Here is a 21,954-nt window from a genome sequence, read left to right as displayed (position 1 = left end):
GACTCAATGTCTGGCTACAGATTTGCCTGATCTGAGCCCTGTTTTTGTTGTTGACGGATCATTATGCTAGTTGGCAGGAAAGCTCCTTTTTTTGAATATGATGTGTGCAAAATCAGTGTTTGAATTTGGAAATTCAATGTACATTTCATGAACTAAATCATCTCTTCATCAAATTTAAGTCTTTACTATTTTTAACAGTAATCCCATTGCAAGCCTGTTGGTAGAGGTCAGGCAGAGAAAACTTGATTATTTCTCATCCGTGCATATCACAAACAAGCAGTGCGTGATTTGGGTGGCCACTGATGCACCTGATCCCATACTGACAACGCGAGCTACTGGTCCTCTTTTATTACATTATAGTTTCCATCAGGCACAAGTTGCCTGCTCTGACCGGTCCATCACAAGTCATTTACTCTATATTTAACTACATGTGTGTTTCTGGCTGTGTGTGTGTCTTTGTTTGTGTGCGTAACTGATTTTTGTATCTTTAAATATTATCAGTCTACGTCTGTTTGTTCTCTCTGCAGTCACGGACTCTCTGGCTTCAGTTTAATGTAATCAGAAGTCGAGTCCACTCAGCCTTGGCTCTAACTCACAGAATTACAGCTATACAGAATACTGTAGTGCAGATGATCTTCAGGGGCAAAAAGCATTTGATAGTCGGAAAGAGGAACATTTTGAAGGAAAACAGAGAAATTGGGTTCGTAGCTTTACATTTCTATTTCCCAGGTCAGAAGAAACTTTGAAGTCTTTTAACCCTCAGAAGAGTGAACTGTAGATTTCTTTTTAACAGCTCAAAGGCTACACAGTTGCTTCGGTTGTACTGAGAATATGTCTAGGCCCGAAAGTTGGCTCCAATTAAAAGTTTTGTCCCTAAAGGAGATGACTAGCATTTACTAATGTACACTTTATCTAAGAAAATTATTTAAAAATCACTGTTGTGATTCAGAAGCTTGATAAGCTTATCAGTAACAGTGTGCCTCCACAGAAGATTCTTTCATTATTTTTTTTAGTGAATAATGCATGACTATTAAGAAATTTAACTCTCCAGTTTTTGTTCACATTTCTGCAAGTTGACACATGCACTTGTGTTGTGTTATGAAATCCCTTATTCAGCCATGCTCCTCACTTCTCCTCAACTGACTCTCATTCTCTGCCTCCCAAACCTCCCCTCTGCTCCCCCTCGCCTCCTCCATGCTTGGATGGTTTTGCTGCTGAGATAAGGAGGTGAGAGGTAAATACTGTGGCTCTCTGTGAGGGGAACTGCATCTGCCAACATGGCTACACAAACAGTGTGTGAAGTTGTCTGGGGAATATAAACCCAGATATCAGATAAGAATGTGCCAGGGCTAACACTGGAGCTGTGGGATGGACTCTGTTGCATGTTGATGGTCCTGTCTCTGGCTCTCTGTCTTTCATCTCATCTCTTTCTGCTTTCTTCTTTTATTTCTGTCCTGAATTTATTATGACAAAGACTCAGACACAAAAAGAGTTATGACAGGCGACAGGGAGATTGGGTGGAGGAAGCTATTGTATGTTGGAGGAGCACCTTTTAGCGCTACATGGGGCTTTGGTACAAAGATAAGAGGGCTACGCTGGCAGGCAGGCACAAGCAGGCGGTCTTTGGATTATATGGAGCTAATTTTAAGGCACATTGTATGTACATGTGCCCCACAAACAGACAGACAGATGGACCAGCTTTGCATGCTGTTTGATGAATTGGGGCGAGGGAACGCACAGTACAGACAGACTGACCGATGGCAGCTTATACACAGATTTAGAGGCAGGCAGTTCTGAAATTGCATGTTTCATTCATAACCCATAAGCATTTGTTGTTGCTGTCTGCAGATACAAGCTTTAAAGGGTCCTCAAATATAAAAATCACAACACATATTGCATACAAAAATTGAAGGACTTATTTTTGCCATGCAGAGACAGGTTGTTAAAGCTGCATGTCCACATGAATGAGGACAGAGCAGGATTTGTATGCAGTCCAGACAGATTTTGACTTCATAACTGGTTTTTGTTCCATAACCTATGTTTTACTGTAAGAAGACTTCTCTTGCCAGATTTATGTCTTGCTTTGGGTTTTTAAATCAACTCTGACGCACTAAAAAAGAACTGCTGTAACAGTGGGTTTTTTGAAATCTCCACATAAACACATTTTTTGTTCCGAAATGTTTCCAAAACAAGATGAAATACGAATAAATGAGTCTGAAAAAGATGAGGCATTGAAAGACAGATGTTGAAGCAGAAAAAGAGACAAGCAGGCACAGAAAGAACCAGGTGGTTTCAGGTCTGCGGCTCGTACATTTGTGCTTTGATTGATGTGATAATTCTGGTACTGAACAACCGCCTCCGGGATAAACCTGCGAAAGATGGAGCGAGAAAGAGGGGGGCGTGTTCAGGAACACAGAAAAGCATGAAAGCAAACGCAGGAACTCATTGATCTCTCACTGGAATTGAACGTAGATTTGCTTAAAATGCAAAAAAGTAGATCAAATATTTCAAGGTTTTTTCAATGATTTTACATATTTTTGTCTGCGTGCCTGCCTCTACACCACTCCCCATCTAAGCTCTTAAAAATGGGAGAGTAGCAGAGGTCTCCTGTTAGATATGAACACGTTTCCAAGGACCCTCCATAACCCCCAGAATAAGGAATTCATATATTACTCTCTCTTTGTCTGTCTCACAGGGAGCTGATTAGCAGCGCAGTGATAGCATGAATGAAAGAAATGTTTGTGTAAAAAAAAAATTGCATCCCTAAAAAAGAAAATGAATTTGTGTGGAACAATAAGGGGAAGAAAAGGAGGATGGTGAAGTTTGAGCCAGCATGCTTTGAATGCAGGCCACATTTGCATGAGATTTGTATCTGTTTGTTGATGTTCAAATAAGGTCACTGGTTTCAAATGGGATTTATTAACCCATTAACCCTTTCATCCATTTGTCGGAGATTGGTCAATCTGGGGCTTAAAGCAAAGCTCTTCTGGCGAATTGTGAGTTTAGCTTGGAAACAGATTTCTACCCTTTCCTTCCTCCCTTCATTCCTCGTTCCATTAAAAGAGAAAGGAGGCAGTGAGGAAGGATGAGGGTTGAAAGCCAGGAAGAGAGTGAGAGACGAGGTCAGAGGCAGGAATAGAGGTAAAAGGCGTGAGGGTAAAGGAAAAGCGAGCGATAGCAATGCTATTACTGGCTTCTAATATTGCTTTCAGGAGAAATACTTCACCCATGGTACAGGATACTCTGGCTGGTCATTTTTTCCCTCTGGTTTTCTATTTATCGCTTATATATACTCCCATTCAGGTTAAATAGAGGATCACATTTCCTGTCTGTTTTTAATCGCATATCAGTTTCATTTCCCCGTCTCTTCAGTTCAACTGTAGAGACACAGGTTTCTCCAATGCTTCACAAGCTCTTTTTGTGAGGCCATCAGATCACGTAGTTATGGAAATCAGTTATGAAGGGAGAGGAAGATGAAAGGAGAGTTCAGAGAACATCTTTGAAGCCTTGATAACGAGTTGGAAACCTCTGTGTAGCTGGCATATTTGTGGTAGCAACAGTAGAAGTTAAGCTGTCAGGTTTCTATGTGCTGTCATTAGTAAATCTCAAGCTACATGTTCTTCATTTGTCCACATTAAGAAATTGATTGTCCTTGAATGATATTTTAGATATGCACCATCAACACAGCTAATCCTCTCCTTGGCGTTATTAGGTTGGCAGATGACAGCTAAGTGAAGAGCATCCATGCATATGTTCATGTACATCCCTCACACAGGCAGATACCAGATTTTCACAACTTTTAGTCTTGAGGTTTGATGACCTTAGTGTTACCCTATCGGCATGTTACACACTGGCATCACAGTCATGTGCTTTCACACTAAAAATTTCACACAAAATTAGAAAAAATGTGACTTCTGAGCACCAATCAGAATTTAGCACCATTTAAAGAACATCTGGTCAAACCACACCCACACAGTCCTGATGTAGATTTGTTTTAAAGAGGAAAACTCCTCATAAGTAATACTTAAAGATGATGCTCTGAATTTATTTAGGGATGGATATTTTTTGTTTTGGACAAAGGGTTGAGTACGATTATTTTCTCAATCGAAGGAGTAGTTTTGTCTTTAAAAAGCAGCAAATCATCACATTTGAGAATCCTTTACCAGCAAATGTTTGATACTTTTGCCTAAAAATATGACAAAAACAATTATTGATTATCAAAATATTTGCTGGTTAGCTTTCTGCTGATAACTAATCAACTCATCTTTGCAGCTTTACTTTAATGTTACATGTCACCCTCTTGTCCAAAGGGTGTTATCTGTTGTATATTTTTCCTCCTCCATGCATCTCTGCCCTAAGCAGACATCTTTATCTACTGGCTACATTCTCAAGTTGTCTATTTTTTTAATGCCGTTCTGCAGATGTTTTTATTAAATTATGAAGGTGTCAGACTTGTCAGACTAAAAACTGAGATTTACCAGAATTCAACTTACTGCCAAGTTTTTTATCCACTGATTCAGACACAAAGTAGACAAAAATCTGTACCCCTGAAAATCCCTGCAGTTGTTTGATAAACATGGAAATTATCTGTGAACTCTTTCATCTTCCCAAGAATATTAACAGCCTTTCAAACTGATGTCTATTTGACAAGACATATCACTGCAAACAGTATTTAGCTGTTCCCCGGCTTCAGTCAGATCTACTTTCATCCCAGTGTTTTTGTCGCCTGTCCGCACTGAACTGCTGAAGTGAGAAAGCCAGATGGAGAGACGGAGTAGGACGAAGCTGCGGTAGGGGGGAGTTATAAAGGGAAGACACGAGGTAGCGAGATGAGTGATCAGGAGGAAGAGGAGGCGGAGGTGGAGGAAGGATGACAAGTATGGTGGTGATAGCTCAGTCGGCTGTGTGCGTGTGTGTTGCTGCGTGCTGGCTGAGGTGGGGAAGAATGACAAGTATGTGGGCCATTTTCCAGAGCTCTGGTTTAGAGGAGTCAAACACTCTGAGCTGATGAGGAGAGAGAAGGAGCAGAAAGAGAGAGAACACAAAGAGAGTGACAGAAGAAGAGGAGGGAGAGTGGACAAAAAACATGTAACACTTTTATATACAGCCCCCCAGTGTATGTTTAGATGATGAATGGGTGTACTTTCCCTGTTTTTTCCTTTTCTGTTCGCCTCTATCTCTGACACACACACACTAACACACACACACACACACACAAACAAGGATAAGGCGTAGGGTGGAGCGGGTCATGGCTGCAGTCATTGTTGTTCTGGCCGACAGACTTCCTGTTCCAAGCAGCTATGACGCCCATCACCACAACACAGCTGTGTCCAGAGTGGACCGGAACACACTCACACACTCACACAAACACACACTGCTCATTCATATTTAATATGCTCACAGATTCATACCTGCAGAGCACTTTATCATTTCTTTTCACACACATAATTATCCGCATAGATTCATAGTTGGGCGCACACGCACACACACACAGCCTTGGCATGTGGAACCTGTAGTTTGATGCCATATTTAAACCAGATGAGCAGAAACCTGTAAACCCTTGATTATGACCCACTGCAGAGACTCAGAAACACGTTCCAGCTCAACCACTTCCAGCCGATACACCAGAACAGCTTAGTATTTTGTCTGCAGGTCTGTAAACATCCTCGACACGTCATAAATTAAAATCGAAGGCTTTGAAAGCTTTTAAATGCAAGTGAAGATGTGAGAAGTGATGAATGAAAGGCACAAATTAAAAACCTTTCATTTGGATTTGATTTGTTGTTCGGCTTTATTTGCCTTTTTATTTGAAAATGTCAAAGAGTCGTCACAGTAAAACTCTGGAGTTTCACATTCTGTCCTTAAACTCAAAGAAGTATTAATATTCAGAGGGTGTTCACCCTTTTAGTTTTTAATCATACTGCTGCTTTGTTTTATTTTTGTGGTGAAGGTTGAAGTTTAACATGCTGAAATATGCGGACACTTGAGTCCAGCCCCCCTTTCAACTCCACTGCGCGTCTGTTCGCTGGCTGTTGAAAGAAGATTGTGTCACAAAAACATCTCAGATTTCACAGTGAAAATGAGGGAACAACCATTACGTGTTCAGATGTTTTCATTTCACTTGTATTCGGTATTGTGGTGTGCAGTGGTTTGTTATTATTTGACTGTTGGACACCCACGACTGTTGTAGCCTCTTCCAGGCCATAGTGGTATTTCACTGAAACCCAAACCTACATTTTCCCTGCACCCCCTTCAGTATTGTCGCACCAGCGATTTTCCCCCAGGCATGGATTTACCAAAATCTGTAGTGTGTGTCAGTGTGTGTGTGTGTGTTCTGTCTCTTTGTGTGGCCATTGGGGTTTGGCTGCCACAGCTTTATAAACCACCAGGCTTAATTCTCCCTCTGTGGGCCTATTCTGAATGTCAGGACTCCTAAAATGTTTTCACAACAGTGACCCCCCCCCCCCCCCCCCCCCCAACATTACTTCCTCGGACCCCCATTTGAAATGAAACCAATTTCAGTGGTGTTAGTTTAAAGTGGTCCCTCTGGTCAGGGAATTGTTGAAATACTGTAAAATTGTGAAAGTTGTTTTGTGGATTTGGCAAATTGTTGGATATAGCGGGTTGACTTACAGGAATTTAGCAGATTGTAATTTATTTCCCTCACATTTATTGCATGAGCTGTTGGTTTTGGGTCATTTTTCTTCCACTGTAAGACTAGCAGTCGGTAGAACCAGACTGTTTACCCCTTAAGAAAATCAGCATTAAACAACCAGACAGGAACAAAGTTTTATAGGTCAAGGATGTGCTCAAAACTATGAGATGAAAAATTTAAATTTTGAGAAGTCAGTGAGAAGTCATACAGTTTTGTGAGGGGCATGGTGGGGCCTTTGAATTCAGTTTAGTGTTGCGTTTTGTTGTTTAAGGGCTGCAGCTAGTTATTATTATAACTGATTAATTCCTTAATTGATCACTCAATATTTTAGCCTGTCACAATTACCATGAGCCTGAAGCCATGTAATGAAAGATATTTTTTGTTTTTTGTTTTCTGTCCAACCACCATTTCAAAACACAAATATATCACATTAACAATGGTATAAAATAGAAAACAGTTTCAGCATTTGTGAAACCATGACCAGTGGATGTGCAGCATTTTTGCATCATATCTGACTTCAATGATTTATTGATTGTAAAAATGGTTGTGGATTGTTTCTGCATCTGTAAATTCTCTTTTGAGTGGAAACACAATTAAATCGTGTTCGTTAAATTGCGCGGGACCTCCAAAATCTCCCCTAAACGACCCCAGTTGGACCCTGGACCCAAGTTTGAAAGCCGCTGCTGTTTGAATGTGGATACAGTAGTGGCTCAGATTTACTATGACACAGGAACCGTACTGGCTGTTATGCAGTCTTTTTCGTCCCGGGAAGTCAAGTCTGGTTGTCTTTAGTGTCGGGTGGCTGCCTCTATTGTCATCACAAGATGGCTCCAGCCCTCCACTGTGGCGTGTGTGTTTGAGTAATGTGGCCAGACAGGCGAAGTTGGGCGTGCATTTGCCATAAATGTGTGTGTATGCTTGTGTGTGATTAAGTGAAGGTTGTGTGCACCCATGCAAGTGTGTTAGTGTACTCTACAACGTGTGTGTGTTGTCGACTCAGCCTTTTCCAGGCAGCCCCTTACTCGTCTAACCCTCTAATCCCTGTAATCCCCCTCTCCCCCTCCTCTTTTTTCCTCCTCCCTCCACCCTAATTTCTCCTGTTCCCTTCCTGTCTTCCACTCCTCTCTTATCTCTGCACTTCCCTCTGTATGTCTGTCACTCCTCGTATCCAGTCTCTTCTAAATATACATAATGTAACAAAGTTTTTCCATTTGTTGTGACGCAGATTGAATGCTCTGTATTTCTGACTTTCGACTTCTGCTTTCAAGTTTGAGTCATTCTTTCATTCATTAATTTATGAATACATCAATAAATGATAACCCTTTTCTTGCTTCTTTATCCAGGCTGTGGAGAGAGAGCAGGTGGACAGCATTCAACCGAAGCTGCAGCATGTCAACGCAGTGGGTCAGGGTCTGATCCAGAGCGCCGCCAAACACACAGACACCCAGGCACTGGAGCACGACCTGGAGACAACCAACCTCCGATGGAACTCACTAAACAAGCGGGTACGACTCGACATGTGCCAACCAGAAGATACAGTTTATTGTATCAACTTGGCTTCCCAACTGATAACAAAACATCTGTCCTGTCCTCAGGTGGCAGAGCGGATCGCCCAGCTGCAGGAAGCCCTGTTGCATTGTGGGAAATTCCAGGATGCTCTGGAACCTCTGCTAAGCTGGCTTAGCGACACAGAGGAGCTGGTGGCCAATCAGAAGCCTCCATCTGCAGAGTACCGCGTGGTCAAGGCCCAGATCCAAGAACAAAAGGTGTGAGAAGTATGAAGGGGGACAAAATAAAGACAAGTGATGAGAAATCTTTATATTTTTTCAGAAAACAGATTTTAGAGATGTAAGGCTTAAAGCAGAAGAAGTGTCTTTCTTTAGGTCATTAAGGGTACATAAAGAGCTGTTTTTTATTCAGAGTGTCAGAGTGCTCATATTTTCCATTTTGGGGATTTGAAGTGGTGATCATCAAGCACAGTTGTCTGAGCTCTTAGCTCCTGCCACCCACATCCTCCTCTCCTTTCTTTGAAGTATCCTGCCAGAGTCTCTCTGTAAATTGAAGTGGATTTGAATTTTCACTTTCAATTTTTCTAGAATATATATTTAAACATTTTTGGAAAAACAAATATTTTGTTTATCACAGGGGTTGAATTGAAACATTGTTGATATTCAGATGTCCTCAGTGTCCTTCAACCACAAACAATAGATATTTGAATGACAGGCACACACACAAACACACATACAGTCCACACAGTCAATGATCCGTCTGCCTGGCATCCAAACAGCCCCAGTTGACCGTCTGCCAGTCAGACTGGCATACAAACAGGCGCACACACATGCATGGTGGATTTGCATTGTTTTCGGAGACACACTCACACACGCTTTTCCCTGTTTATCCAACATATTCTTCCTGTGTTTGTGCACATAAGAGTGCTGCAGGCTCAGCCAGCAATCAATCACACGTGTTTACATCCGTGACGGAGAGTCGTGTCACCGTTTGGCTCAGAAAGAGAGAGTAAAGTGTAGAGAAGTGCATTCCAGAGGCTGAACCGCGCTGTTGGCTCAAAGCAGACAGAGAGGCTGCTATCTGAGCAGGAAGTGCATCCATGTATGTTGTTTGTTGACCTTAAAACAGTTGGATCTTTAGTTAATGAATAACTGTTTGCTCTGTATCTACCTTTAAAACGTAGCACCTAAACTTATTAAATTATTTATAATTCAAAACATTTGTATAAAGATATCTGCTAACCAGAGTCCTTTGATGATGCATTTATTTTTAAAGAGCTGATTACAGATGAGCTTTATATGAGGCTCTCCTAGTGGAAAACGTTTCATCTTCTGTTGTCGGAAAAGGATACTTTTCTCCCACGCAATGTACTTGTTTCATGCCTAAAACACTTCAGTAACAAATTTTGTTGCAGCACATTTTTGCAATAGTCACACGAAGTGTAAACACCCCTTCATTTGCAAACATGGAGGGATTAGCTTTTAGATGTGGATTGATTGCAGAACATGTTGACAGGAAAAAAAATGTTAAATTAAATAGTAAATTTAATTAGGCAGTGTACACTCATCATCACATTTTGTGTCTGAAAATCTGAAAGGCACTTTTATATTTTACCAGCATTTGGCTGCTGGCTGCTCTCAGTCAGTTATTATTATAGGAGCCTAGCTAAACAATTGCTACATATGACATCAGCCCAATAAATCCATCCTTCATGAAGGTTGTAATGTTCAGCTTAATTTAACTTATTGGTCATTTTTTAGGCTGTAGTTTGTGCTGCTGTCAAATTTTATTGTGTTAAACTGAGCGATGTTCCTTATATGTACTCCCTCATTGTAGATACAATTTTAAAAACAACTTTGTTGCCAACAAAATATCAAAATATTTACATTTTTCACATATCAGTGGATTACAATGAAAACAAAGAAAAGGCTCACCTAAATCCTTACTATGACCTCATAACATCTAAAATCACAGCACTGAGATTTCTGAAATGATCTAAAATAAATTAACAAACATTGAGGACATATAGGCATGCATTTGTTAACCCCAATTGCTGACCCCTGCCTTTTGTGCGTTTCTTTTTTCCTCCAGCTGCTCCAGAGGTTGTTAGATGACCGCCGGCCAACGGTGGAGATGATCCGTGCTGAGGGAGCGAGAATCGCAGCCACAGCAGACACTCAGGACCGAGAGAAGATACAGACCCAGCTCCAGAGTCTGGCAGAGAGATGGACAGACCTGCTCGACAAAGCCGGTGGCAGGTAAGTCTCATCTCCAGGCTTCAGGGTGGGGAGGATAAGCTCTGGTTTGCCAACCCTACTGATGGTCTCAGAATTCCCCATGGAGTGAGAAAAGGAAAAGGGAATTTCCTTGGAGCAATAAATACTAAGGTGTCATATTACTCTGTTATGGTCGTTCTGGCACTCAGATTCCTGACAATCATTCGATGATTGTTGACACTTCAAAATGATCAATTCTGTCCATTTTATCCCATGAAAATGAGACCCTGAGATCATATCTCAGAAAGCAAAAGAGATTTACACATTTGTCTAGCTGTAAAAATGTGGTTTGGGAAAGTAATTGGTGGTGTTCCTCAACAACATATTATCTTGTGGTTATTTCCTGTTTTCTCGTTTCATCTCTGTGTAGCTCTGTTGAGCACCACTGTACTTAAAGAAAAGATAGTATCATTACTGTTGGTTTCTGTGGTCTACAAGTGATTTTCAGCGGCTCTTCTGTTCACTTGGGAAAGTAATGATTCTTTGGGGAGAAAGTGGGGACTCAGTGAAGAGGTTTTATATCGCAGACCGTTCATGTAAAGTAGTTTCATATTGTTAACAACACATTTATGGCTGTATGCTGCAAGGCATGATATAAAAACATCTGTCATGTCATGGAATTTATTACATGTAATACTGTAAATCTATGCACACACAAAGACAGACTTTAAAATGTAATAATATATAGAAAAAAACAAACATTTATTAAGCTGTGTTTATAAAAAATGTTGACAGCTGTATGATGCAAAATCAGGTCCAAGTTAAGCAAAAAAATAAAATCTAAGAAAGCAATAAAATACCAATAAAATCTCTCCCCCTCCTCCTCCTCTTCCTCTTCCTCTTCCTCCTCCTCATCTCTTGGTATCTTCTCACACCCCGCCCTCCTCTCGTCCCTCAGGCAGAGGCAGTTGGAGGAGCTGCAGGTTTTGGCTTTTGAGTTCCATGAAGCCCTGGAGCCTCTGGGAGAATGGCTGAGTGCCACCGAGAGACGCCTGAGCTCTGCCGAGCCAATGGGAACCCAGACAGCCAAGATCACCCAGCAGATCGTCAAGCACAAGGTACTGCTTGCCCCCATTGTTACCGAGATTCTCCCCTCATGGAAAGATCACAAAGGTCGATTTTTACCGCCCTGCCCTATTTTTGCTTCAAATAGTATCATACAAATAACAAAATGTCCGCTACACCCAACCGATTAGGAAAAGGTAGGTTGAAGTCATGCTTGGCAAAGTAAAGGCTCAACATGAAACATTGTTCACTCAATAGATTTACAGATGTTGCAGACAAGAAAATACTTGCTGACTTTCTTACCTATAAATATTGTTGGTGTTCCAGTTTTGCAGTCCCTGTTTAAACTGACAAGTAACGTAGAAAATAATTTATGGTAGCAAACACACATACACATAGTCAGCAGTCCCAATAAAATGTGTACAGTTAATCTCAGTGTAACTCAATGGAAAGAAGCTGTGAGAGGAAGCACGAGGAAAAAGATCCACAAAGCATCATTTACAACACAAACATACCCTGTTACAAGCCCATTTCTTTACTCATGTTCAGTTGACTTCAGTTTTCATCTTAGCTGTTTTTTAAGTTCTTTCATTCATTCATTCATTCATTCATTGATGTTTATGATTTCTTGTTGATCTATGATTTGTCATTTGCATGCACATATTTTCATTTTTTATGTTTTTATGTTGTTTTGCTGTTCTTTTCTCACTTACCTCCACCTTACTCTCACACACACACACACACACACACACACACACACACACACACACACACACACACAAACACACTCACACTCACACACACATCTCCCAGGCACTCCAAGAGGACGTGTCCTCACGTGAAGCCGAGGTCGACCACCTCGAGTCCCTCAGCCAATCGCTGACCCCACTCAGCTGCACGGCAGATCGTGATTGGTTAAGCGAGCGGGTGGGGGCGGTGAGGTCAGGTCACTCAGAACTCACCGATTGGTGCACGAGGCGGGCGGGCATGCTGGAGCAGGCGCTGGCTAACGCTCAGCTGTTTGGGGAGGATGAGGTAGAGGTGCTGAACTGGCTGGCAGAGGTGGCTCAGAGGCTGGCTCAGGTCTCCATCCAGAGCTACCAGCCTCAGCTGCTAGCCGAGCTGCACAAGCACACTCTGGTATGACTTCATGAACACACTGAATGAGCTCACTGAGTTACTCCTTCCAAAACATGACAACAGTAGTTAGTAATTTAGGGAAAGAGCTACAGTATACATGTAGAATTGTATGAAATATACTGTAATATTTTGAATCAAGTAAATGCTCTTTAATATAAGTTTATAGATATCATGTGTGTCACTAAAATATCCATGTATGAAATTATATACAGTATAGTATCTTGAAACACAAGGGACCATGAGTAAGTTCACATAATTTCCTTCAACCGCTGTTATAATAGCTTTTGTATCACAAGTAAAATAGAGCAGAAATGATGAACAAATACATCTGTAGTTTTATTACTTTTTATTAAATTTTCAAACGGTACTTTTTTTGGTTTTGGAGCCAAAGAAAACAACTTTTGTCTACTCGAGGTTAACTTTCACTCTCTTTCTCTTCTCAGTCTCTAAATGAAGAGATTGTGAGCAGGAAAAAGACGGTGGACCAAGCCATCAAGAACGGGCAAGCCTTACTCAAACAGACCACAGGTAATAACCAGACCACCGACAAAGATGTTAAATGTATTGTCAGTGTTATCCTCGGTCGTCTTTCAGTTCGTGCTGGAAGTTTGATGATTAAAGGGGATCTAGGTAAACTCAAAATACTAAAACTAAATATTTATTTTTTCCATAACTGAATAAACAAGCTGTTCTCAGAGGAAAATAAGGTCCCCAGAACACTGTTTGAAGCTAGAAAGGTGGCAGGGTCTGCCAAATATAAACAAAGTAAACAATATGAAATTGTGTTGTCCTTTAAGGTCAGTTTGTTTGTTCAGTTTATTCACTCATGAAAATAAAGAGAGTTTATTTATTTAGTTTGTTTAGGCATAAAAAACTGTCAATGAAGATCTTTCTCTTCTGATTGAAATTTCTGTCCCAGAACTTCACAGTGCACCTTTAACAACTAAAATTGATAAAGCAATTTGTATTTCTGTACATTATAATGCTTATGTGGTGAAGCTTAGTGAGAGAATCACACTGCAAAGAAATGAAAACGCTGTTTTCTTGTAGATTCCCGTCCAAACCACACATTTTTACATCAGCGGTGAACCAAACCGTAACATCTGGTTTGTGTCTCTGTTCTCATGATATTAGCCATGCTGACTGCAGGCACTATTAGCGAGTTAATTGATGGTCTACCTCATGAATACACTGCTTGTTTGCACTCTCATATTTTAGATGGTCAGGCAAATGTTATTTCTGTGAGAGGTTTGCTGAACTGTCAACCTTAGCCTACTCTGAGATTTAACAGTGTGTTTGGAATAGATTATAAGAAATTATATAAGAAATTAAGATTGAAATTTTGCACATACAAGGAACTGGACTTGAGTGTGTTTCGATCAGTCACAGTAAACATATCACAAAATCCATATATTTTGTCTATTATCACAAAATCCCATAAGATTAACATATGAAATCATTCTGTACACTCGTGGTTCACTGACTGATCACACTGATAACATTTATAAAAGCATCAGTCCATGACCTGACCTGTTTGTCCTCCCGCAGGCGAGGAAGTTCTCCTGATCCAGGAGAAGCTTGACGGCATCAAGTCTCGCTACGCTGAGATGACCGCCGGCAGCAGCAAGGCCCTCCGCACCCTGGAGCAGGCCCTGCAGCTGTCCACACGATTCGCCAGTGCCCACGACGACGTCAACCAGTGGCTGGACGGTGTGGAGGCTGAGCTCAACAATGTAGAGCCCGACGCCACACCCTCATACCAGGAAAGACAGAAGGTGGGTGGAGTATGAGAGAGATGGTTGCAGTAATGCCTGTGTCCTTTTGAAATTAGACATACAGATCAGTACCTATTTGTTAATATCCCTTTATTTCTGCAATGATTTCAAAGAAAAAACACTGAATCATTAAAACTGAGACACTGATCAAGCAGCATCCCGTTTTTGTTCCCCTTAAAACATTCTTAATTACTACAGTTAAGTTACAGTATTTAGATGTGAAGGTATATACATTTCACTATTTCACATTACACTCATTGCTTCCTGGCTTATTATTAACTTTGGATGTGAGTCACTTGAATTAAAGTGAATGTTTGGAACAACAGCATGAACGTCTATCTGTTGCATCCGTTCTCTTGTACACACCAGATTTCATGGTTCTGCGTCATAAAGGAGCTCATTTCAGCTGTTGGTTTGCTTTAACTGGCCAAGATGTGCTTGTTCGTTTGCATTATTTCTTCTTATGTCCACCCTTTTGAAACTGCAGACTTTGCTTTACTAAATGATTAATTCTGAACTCGAGTGACGGACTGAACTCTCCAAATTTTACCATTTTAAGGGATTATTTTTAAAGATAATGTTGTACAAATTGTTTGAAAAGAGCGAATTATTTCATGAAATCTCCGGTCTGTAATGACATTTTCTGCCGTTCCGATTTCAACCCACCCACAGTCAAGTTGCCATAGTAACATGGAACTTAATAATACTATTGAAAAAATTATTGCTATAGTTTTTATCACTCTACAACGACATTTTCAGCTTTTAACATTCAATGCGTTTTCAGTTTACAGCACATTTGCTCTTGAAATGCAACCCAACCTCAGGTAACAGAGCTGTTGAAGCTTTGCATATGTATACTAGGTTGTATTTTAAAAGTCCAAATGTAAGCAAATTTTACACTTGATTGCTCTTATAAAACTAATCCTTTACGGTTACTTTTGCAGGAGCTGAAGAAAGTGTCGGCAGAGAAGCGCCTGGTGTTGGACACCGTCAACGAGGTGGGAAGCGCCTTGTTAGATCTGGTGCCATGGCGAGCCCGTGAGGGCTTGGACCGCCTCGTCGCTGATGCCAACCAGCGCTACCGCCAGGCTGATGAAACCATCACACAGCGGGTGCAGCTGGTACAAGCTGCCATCCAGAGGTCACAGCAGGTACTGCAAGTAGTTTGACTTGAATGTTGAGCTGGTTATCTTTCGATTCGTCTGTTCTACTGTGAGCACTTTAACTCACTAAACACTGACTTCTCCTTTCAGTATGAGGAGGCAGTGGATGCAGAGCTGGCCTGGGTCGGGGAGACAGAGCGTAAATTGGCATCTCTGGGGCCCCTGAGCCTGGAGCCTGACGTGACAGTGGCCCAGCTGCAAGTACAAAGGGCTTTCAACATCGACATCATCCGGCACAAAGACACCGTGGATCAGCTACTCAGCACCAGAGACGACATCCTGGAAACCTGCAGTGATGCCCAGAAGGACGCACTGATAGTAAGTCACCGATAGTTAAGAGGAAATGGAGAATCGAGAGGAAGAGACTGAAAATTAATTTAGTCAGCAACAGGCTCTCAGCACTAATAATTTTGTCTTTTTCTTCAGGTGAAGACAGATTCTCTCAGCGCTCGTTATGATGCAGTGAGCCAGAACCATAGTGAGCGGTTCTCAGCCCTGGAGCAGGCCCAGGTTTTGGTCGCTCGGTTCTGGGAGACCTACGAGGAACTGGAGCCATGGTTGGGTGAGACTGAAACACTCATCACCCAGCTGCCACCACCAGCCATCGACACAGACGCTCTTCGACTGCAACAGGACCAGATGAGGGTAAGTAAAAAAAAATTCTGTTTACTGTCACCAACTCAAAAGTGTTTTGGTTATGTTCTTAATTCCCTCTCCATCCTTTCACCTACTCTCCAGCTGCTCAGGGAGTCTATCGCAGAGCACAAGCCCCACATCGACAAGCTGCTGAAGATTGGACCCCAGCTGGCCGAGCTCAGCCTCCAGGAGGGGGCATCTGTGATACAGCGCTACACCGAGGCAGAGAGACGCTACCTGGCCATCAAAGAGGGGGTTAAAGGTCGTGCAATAGCCCTAGACGAGGCAGTGTCCCAGTCTGCACAGGTACGACACCGAGGACAAATTCACTGTAATAACTGCAGACCTGAATCTAATAAGTTTTATTATTTAGTCTTCTTTGGTGCCAGAAAGTCAGAAGACTTCAACAAGAGTAGTGTGAAAGTTAATTCAATAAACCTAAATTACATTTTGTGGGTGAACTAATTTGTTGATCTACAGACCAATTTGCCTCCCACTGCAGAGTGAAGACCTTGTAATTTGTAAATTATGTTTGGCCCAGTCTGTTTACAGCTTGTTAGATAGTCTGCAGCTCCAGACAAAACAGACTGATGTGATTACTGAGTAGCATGTCTGTGTTTGTGTCTTTGTCTGCTGTTTGCCCTAAACTAAATGGTAATAAGGATTTATCCTGTGAGGTCAAGTTTTATTTGTATTTGATGTTTTCTTTACGTTTTTCTTTACTCCATTTTACATGAAAATGTTTATATTATATTCTCAAAAGCTAAAATATATCTATGGGTGTTTGTGTCTAGTTTTCTTTACACATATTGTACCTTCTCTTTGCACTTCATCTCATGAGACATCATTGAATCACTCGAGCCGATATCTCCTGTCTGTACTGTATGCATGTCTCTGATTTAACTCATTGTATTGTTTCTCCACCCTCCGCCCCCTTCAAACCAACTCATGTATCGCTCCCTCTTCTCCTCCACCTACACTTCCACTCTGTCCTCATCCCTCACTCCATCCTAAACTACCCACATCCTCGTCTCTCCTCCCTCATCCTTTAACTTAACCCTGATCTCCCTCATCATGTCCACCCCTCATCCTTGCAACCCGTTCCCTCCATCCCATCCCTCGTTCATTGTGGATGTGCTGTGTGTGTTGCACCCCCCCAACCATCATTTTCTCCATCGTCACTGCTCACTGCAATCACCCAGCTGGTAGAGGTAAGACACTGACAGACAACATCCAACCGGCACTCAGGCAGCGGTTGGACCACATGAGTTGGTCAACAAATCAAATATGAATCGACACTGAGGGACTAATATTGTACCAATCAATCACTAATCAAGTACTAATCTAACCAGACAAGTTACAATTTCTGCAGTCGATTCATAACGCTTGAGATTTTCACCTAAATCTTATTTATGATTTAAGTGATCTACAAGAACCAAACCATGTGTCTGCCAACCCTGAGTGACAAAAGAACCTGAATAAAATCTGTTGGGAAATGTCCTTCTTGTGTCGGTTTGTAGACTTAAATTAAGCCTAGTTGAAAACGGAGACATGCTTTCCAGTAATGATTGTTTCAGTCTCAGACTAGGCTTGATTTAGGTCATTGAAACCAGTCGTAGTTGTCCTTTTGTCTCACAAAATCTTCCCCTCATGGCTAGATGAGATTTGTTTTAGTATGTCATGATCAAGCAATTTAATTTCCCACAACAACAACTCACTAGAACCTGTACCATGTCCTGAGTCTTGGATTAGCAGCTCCCTGTGTGTGGTAGATCAAGTCCAGATTTGTCAGAGTTACACAACCTGGCTGACATGCTGAAGGTGCAATATTGAGATGTTAAATACTGTTGAAGAACTGTAAAGGCTTGTCAACATCCTCTGTTGAAATCTGATAACAGTTATAATAAAAAAAGCCTTAAAGTTAATGCAGTGTGCCACAGATGGCTGAACACCCACATGATATCTCAGTATTTTCTCACTTTCAAAATGTCAGCCAGCCTTCAAGAGACCCAAACCCAGCCCCCTCAACCCACTCTGTCCTCCTCCTCCTCCTCATAATACTTTTCTTCCAATTCTCCGTCCCCAGTTTCACGACAAGATGGACCCCCTGTTGGAGACCCTGGAGGGGGCGGTGCAGCGGCTGCGGCAGCCTCCCTCGGTGGCAGCGGAGGTGGAGAAGATCAGAGAGCAGCTGGGGGAGCACCGAGCCCAGGGCCTGGAGCTGGACAAACTGCTACCGAGCTTCTCTGCCCTCTGTGCCCGCGGAGAGGAGCTCATCGGACGAGCCGCTCACGACGATCCTGCTGCTCAGGGTGAGTGGCTACAATGTGTCTGACAGTGAATGACAGACAAATAACATTCAAACTGACAGACAGGGTGAGGGGCTTTACACAGACATGGATTATCTTGCTATTATTGTATGTAAAGTTCACTCTTGGTGCACTTGTTCCATTCATTGATGAGCTGCTGTACATGTAGCCAACAATTTAAGAGGGGGACCAAGTTATGCTTTTATCCATCTTGTAATACTTTAATCGGGCAAACAACTTAACAGCTTAATACGTAAACAGGGCTGCCAACTCTCATTGTAAGCATTCAGTGTGTGGCAATGATAATACTGGCTATAAATAGAACAAAATATTACACAATCTGATTTTCTTTTAAGTGTTTAAAGGGCAACAGAAGTTGGAGTGGGTCAGAACATAGCGGCACACATAACAGGCTTCTGTAATCTGGGTGAAAAATGTCTTACAATACTTTTGGCTCCAGTCCAACTAGCTCACTGACCGAACAATCAACTTGCCAAAGTCAGTCACTGTTTTCCTGGCACAAAGCCAGTGAGCAGACTTTGTCAAATTTTGAAATGGAACAGATTCAGCAGTGAAGTTCTGCATATTTCTTCCATCGCCACCACATGGTGAGACAAAACGCACACATAGGTCTTTGTTTTGTCGCCCACTGAAGAACTCTGTGCTTTGATACCCTACAGCCTGCCACACTTTGTGGAAATGAAAGGCCTCAGTGTGCAGAGATAGTGGGAGTGCACTGATGAAAGACTCAACTTACCAGGACTAGACACTAGACTCTTTCTGAAATTATCTAAAATAGATGAGACTAGATGACCAAGAAGTATTTCCCAGTATGCCCAGTGAGATCCCTTCAACTTCTCTCTACCATCCTCTTTAAACTGACTTCTCTCCCCTCGCTCCTCCAGCTGTTCGTTCCCGCCTCCTGCGCCTCCGCTCCCTGTGGGATGAGATCCGGCAGCGAGCCGAGGAGAGGGAGGGGAAGCTGAACGACGTCTTGGACCTGTCAGGAAAGTTCTGGGCTGACGTGGCGGCGCTACTGAGCACACTCAGAGACTCACAAGATATTGTGAAAGAGCTGGAGGACCCTGGTGTGGACCCCTCACTCATCAAACAACAGATTGAGGCTGCTGAGGTATGAAGGACATGAGGGAGTCAGTGAATAGTGATTGACAGGCAGAAGAGAGGAAGAGGAGATTATAGATGGAATAGTGTCAGAAATGCACTGTTTGTAGTAAATATGATTTCTCTCTAACCTTCTACTAGGCCATTAAGGCAGAGACGGATGGTCTGAGGGAGGAGCTGGAGTTTGTCAGGACCCTCGGAGCTGACCTCATCTTTGCCTGTGGAGAAACTGAGAAACCTGAGGTCAAGAAGACCATCGATGAGGTGAGAAATCAATACCATGTGCCGTCATTTGCTTCTGAAAACATTAAAAGTATTTGTTTGTTTGGTTCTATTTCATGTTGACCCACTAACATAATTCCTTTGTCTTCCTGTCTTTCTCCCAGATGAATGCAGCCTGGGAGGGCCTGAACCGGACATGGAGAGAGAGGATGGAGAGACTGGAGGAGGCCATGACGGCGTCTGTGCAGTATCAGGACGCACTGCAGGTTTGTACATTACAGTAGCTAGTCTATGTTTATGATTGTCTGGGCCTTTATTTATCAAGGGTAAGAGGACTGATCATCTGTTTTATTTAGCTTACTTTCTCTTTTTTAGTTAGTACTTTTAATTAAATAAACCAATGTGTAATGTTGCAGCGATATCATCAAAACACTTTTACTTCAGTGAGACATGAATATGATGCACATGATACTTAGTATTAACTGTGATCTTGGTTTTAATTTCATTTTGTTTAAAGCTTTCAATAATGTTTTTCTTTATCATTTCCAGTCTATGTTCGACTATCTGGACAACGCAGTGATCAAGCTGTGTGACATGTCAACTGTGGGAACGGATCTGGGAACTGTCAAACAGCAGATCGAAGAGCTCAAGGTTGGCAAGATAGTCTGATATTTCCTCACTGTTGAACAAATCGTTTAATCCTGAACACATTTAACACAATGACAGTTTTTATATAATCTAGATCTCTTGCATGATACGTATTATTTACTGGTAGTTAAATCCCTTAAGGTCCATGATGATTTTGTGGTGGGAAGTTTGCATTGCAATTTCCCAAAATTGTAGAAATACGATTTGTAGTCAGACATGTGTCAAGAACTAACAAAAACACTACTCTTCTACTTTCTCCTTTGTTTACCACTCTCTCCTCTCATCCCTCCATTCACCCCGAGCAGCAGTACAAGGTGGAGGTTTACCAGCAGCAGATCGACATGGAGAAGCTCTGCCACCAGGGGGAGCTGCTGTTGAAGAAGGTTTCAGATCAGACAGACAGAGACATGATCCAGGAGCCGCTGACCGAACTCCGACATCTCTGGGAAAACCTGGGGGATAAAATCACCCAAAGACAGGTAATGACACCACGTGAGGGCATCAAGAGTTATCATCTACATCACTGAGTTGTCTCTGGGAAACACGTGGGAACAAAACTGTTTTAGGGACATGATATTCTGTAGCTGACCTCGAGCACTTACTCCACTGTTTCCCTTGGGAGTTGTCAATGTTGGTCGATGTTGGTCTTTGTTGGCGTTCTGGAGTATTGCATGTATTTGACAGTTGCTTTTCATTGCAGTCCAAATATTTGAGTTCCTATTTTTAAGCCCGACCTTCTGTCTTTTGTCCACCACAGCACAAGCTGGAGGCTGCCCTGCTGGCCCTGGGTCAGTTCCAGCATGCCCTGTCTGAGCTGCAGGCCTGGCTGAACCACACGCACACCACTCTGGACACACAGCGACCAGTCAGCTCTGACCCCAAGGCCATCGAAATCGAGCTGGCGAAACACCACGTATGTCTCTGCTCCTTACAAACTGAGACTTCTCATCTATTTTCTTATTTTGTGACTTCTTCTTGGTCAGGTTGCCATTGTAAATTAACCTGTTTGAAGGGACAGTGTTCCTAACAAAAGTCTTTAACTCGGTAACTGTTTCGCTGTCACACTATTGGCTATACTTTGTTTTCGGCTTCTGAAACCTGGCCATGTCCTGTGTTTTCTTTTCCTCTCTTTGGCGAGCCACTCAATAAATGTTGGCCTTCATTCTTATTTTAACTTCCAAAACTTCTGTTCATCTCTGCTCTTGCACTACTTGTTCCATCTCAATATTTAATCTAATTTTGTGTAATTAATTTCCTCTCTGTCCCAGGTTTTGCGTAATGATGTACTATCCCATCATTCCACGGTGGAGACTGTGAACAATGCTGCCGCTGAGCTACTTGAGTCCTCTCCTGGTGACGAGGCCAGCCACCTGAGGGACCAGCTGGATCATCTCAACCAGGGCTGGGAGAGCCTTCTGCTCAAAACCCAGGAGCGGCAGAAGCTACTGGAGGCCGCTCTGCACCAGGTGAAGAAAACAGAGTTAGAAAAAGAAA

At 42.2% G+C, this 21,954-nt stretch overlaps 1 protein-coding gene across 1 annotated transcript in view; it reads left to right on the top strand.

Moving 5' to 3' along the window:
• macf1a (microtubule actin crosslinking factor 1a) overlaps window positions 1–21,954 on the top strand; it is a 226,973-nt gene that overhangs the window by 186,874 nt on the left and 18,145 nt on the right. Inside the window, exons 66-84 of the mRNA XM_073482905.1 lie at window positions 7,999–8,160; window positions 8,251–8,421; window positions 10,256–10,422; window positions 11,339–11,498; window positions 12,259–12,585; window positions 13,029–13,113; window positions 14,134–14,360; window positions 15,305–15,511; window positions 15,614–15,841; window positions 15,950–16,168; window positions 16,262–16,465; window positions 18,246–18,471; window positions 19,374–19,600; window positions 19,732–19,854; window positions 19,977–20,078; window positions 20,362–20,463; window positions 20,766–20,939; window positions 21,218–21,373; window positions 21,729–21,926. Of these exons, the coding sequence (XP_073339006.1) occupies window positions 7,999–8,160; window positions 8,251–8,421; window positions 10,256–10,422; window positions 11,339–11,498; window positions 12,259–12,585; window positions 13,029–13,113; window positions 14,134–14,360; window positions 15,305–15,511; window positions 15,614–15,841; window positions 15,950–16,168; window positions 16,262–16,465; window positions 18,246–18,471; window positions 19,374–19,600; window positions 19,732–19,854; window positions 19,977–20,078; window positions 20,362–20,463; window positions 20,766–20,939; window positions 21,218–21,373; window positions 21,729–21,926 (3,465 nt within the window). The remainder of the gene's footprint in view (window positions 1–7,998; window positions 8,161–8,250; window positions 8,422–10,255; window positions 10,423–11,338; window positions 11,499–12,258; window positions 12,586–13,028; window positions 13,114–14,133; window positions 14,361–15,304; window positions 15,512–15,613; window positions 15,842–15,949; window positions 16,169–16,261; window positions 16,466–18,245; window positions 18,472–19,373; window positions 19,601–19,731; window positions 19,855–19,976; window positions 20,079–20,361; window positions 20,464–20,765; window positions 20,940–21,217; window positions 21,374–21,728; window positions 21,927–21,954) is intronic.

This window comes from Pagrus major, chromosome 16 (assembly GCF_040436345.1).
Source record: "Pagrus major chromosome 16, Pma_NU_1.0".
Lineage (NCBI taxonomy): Eukaryota > Metazoa > Chordata > Actinopteri > Spariformes > Sparidae > Pagrus > Pagrus major.
This window is presented reverse-complemented; position numbering and strand designations above follow the sequence as displayed.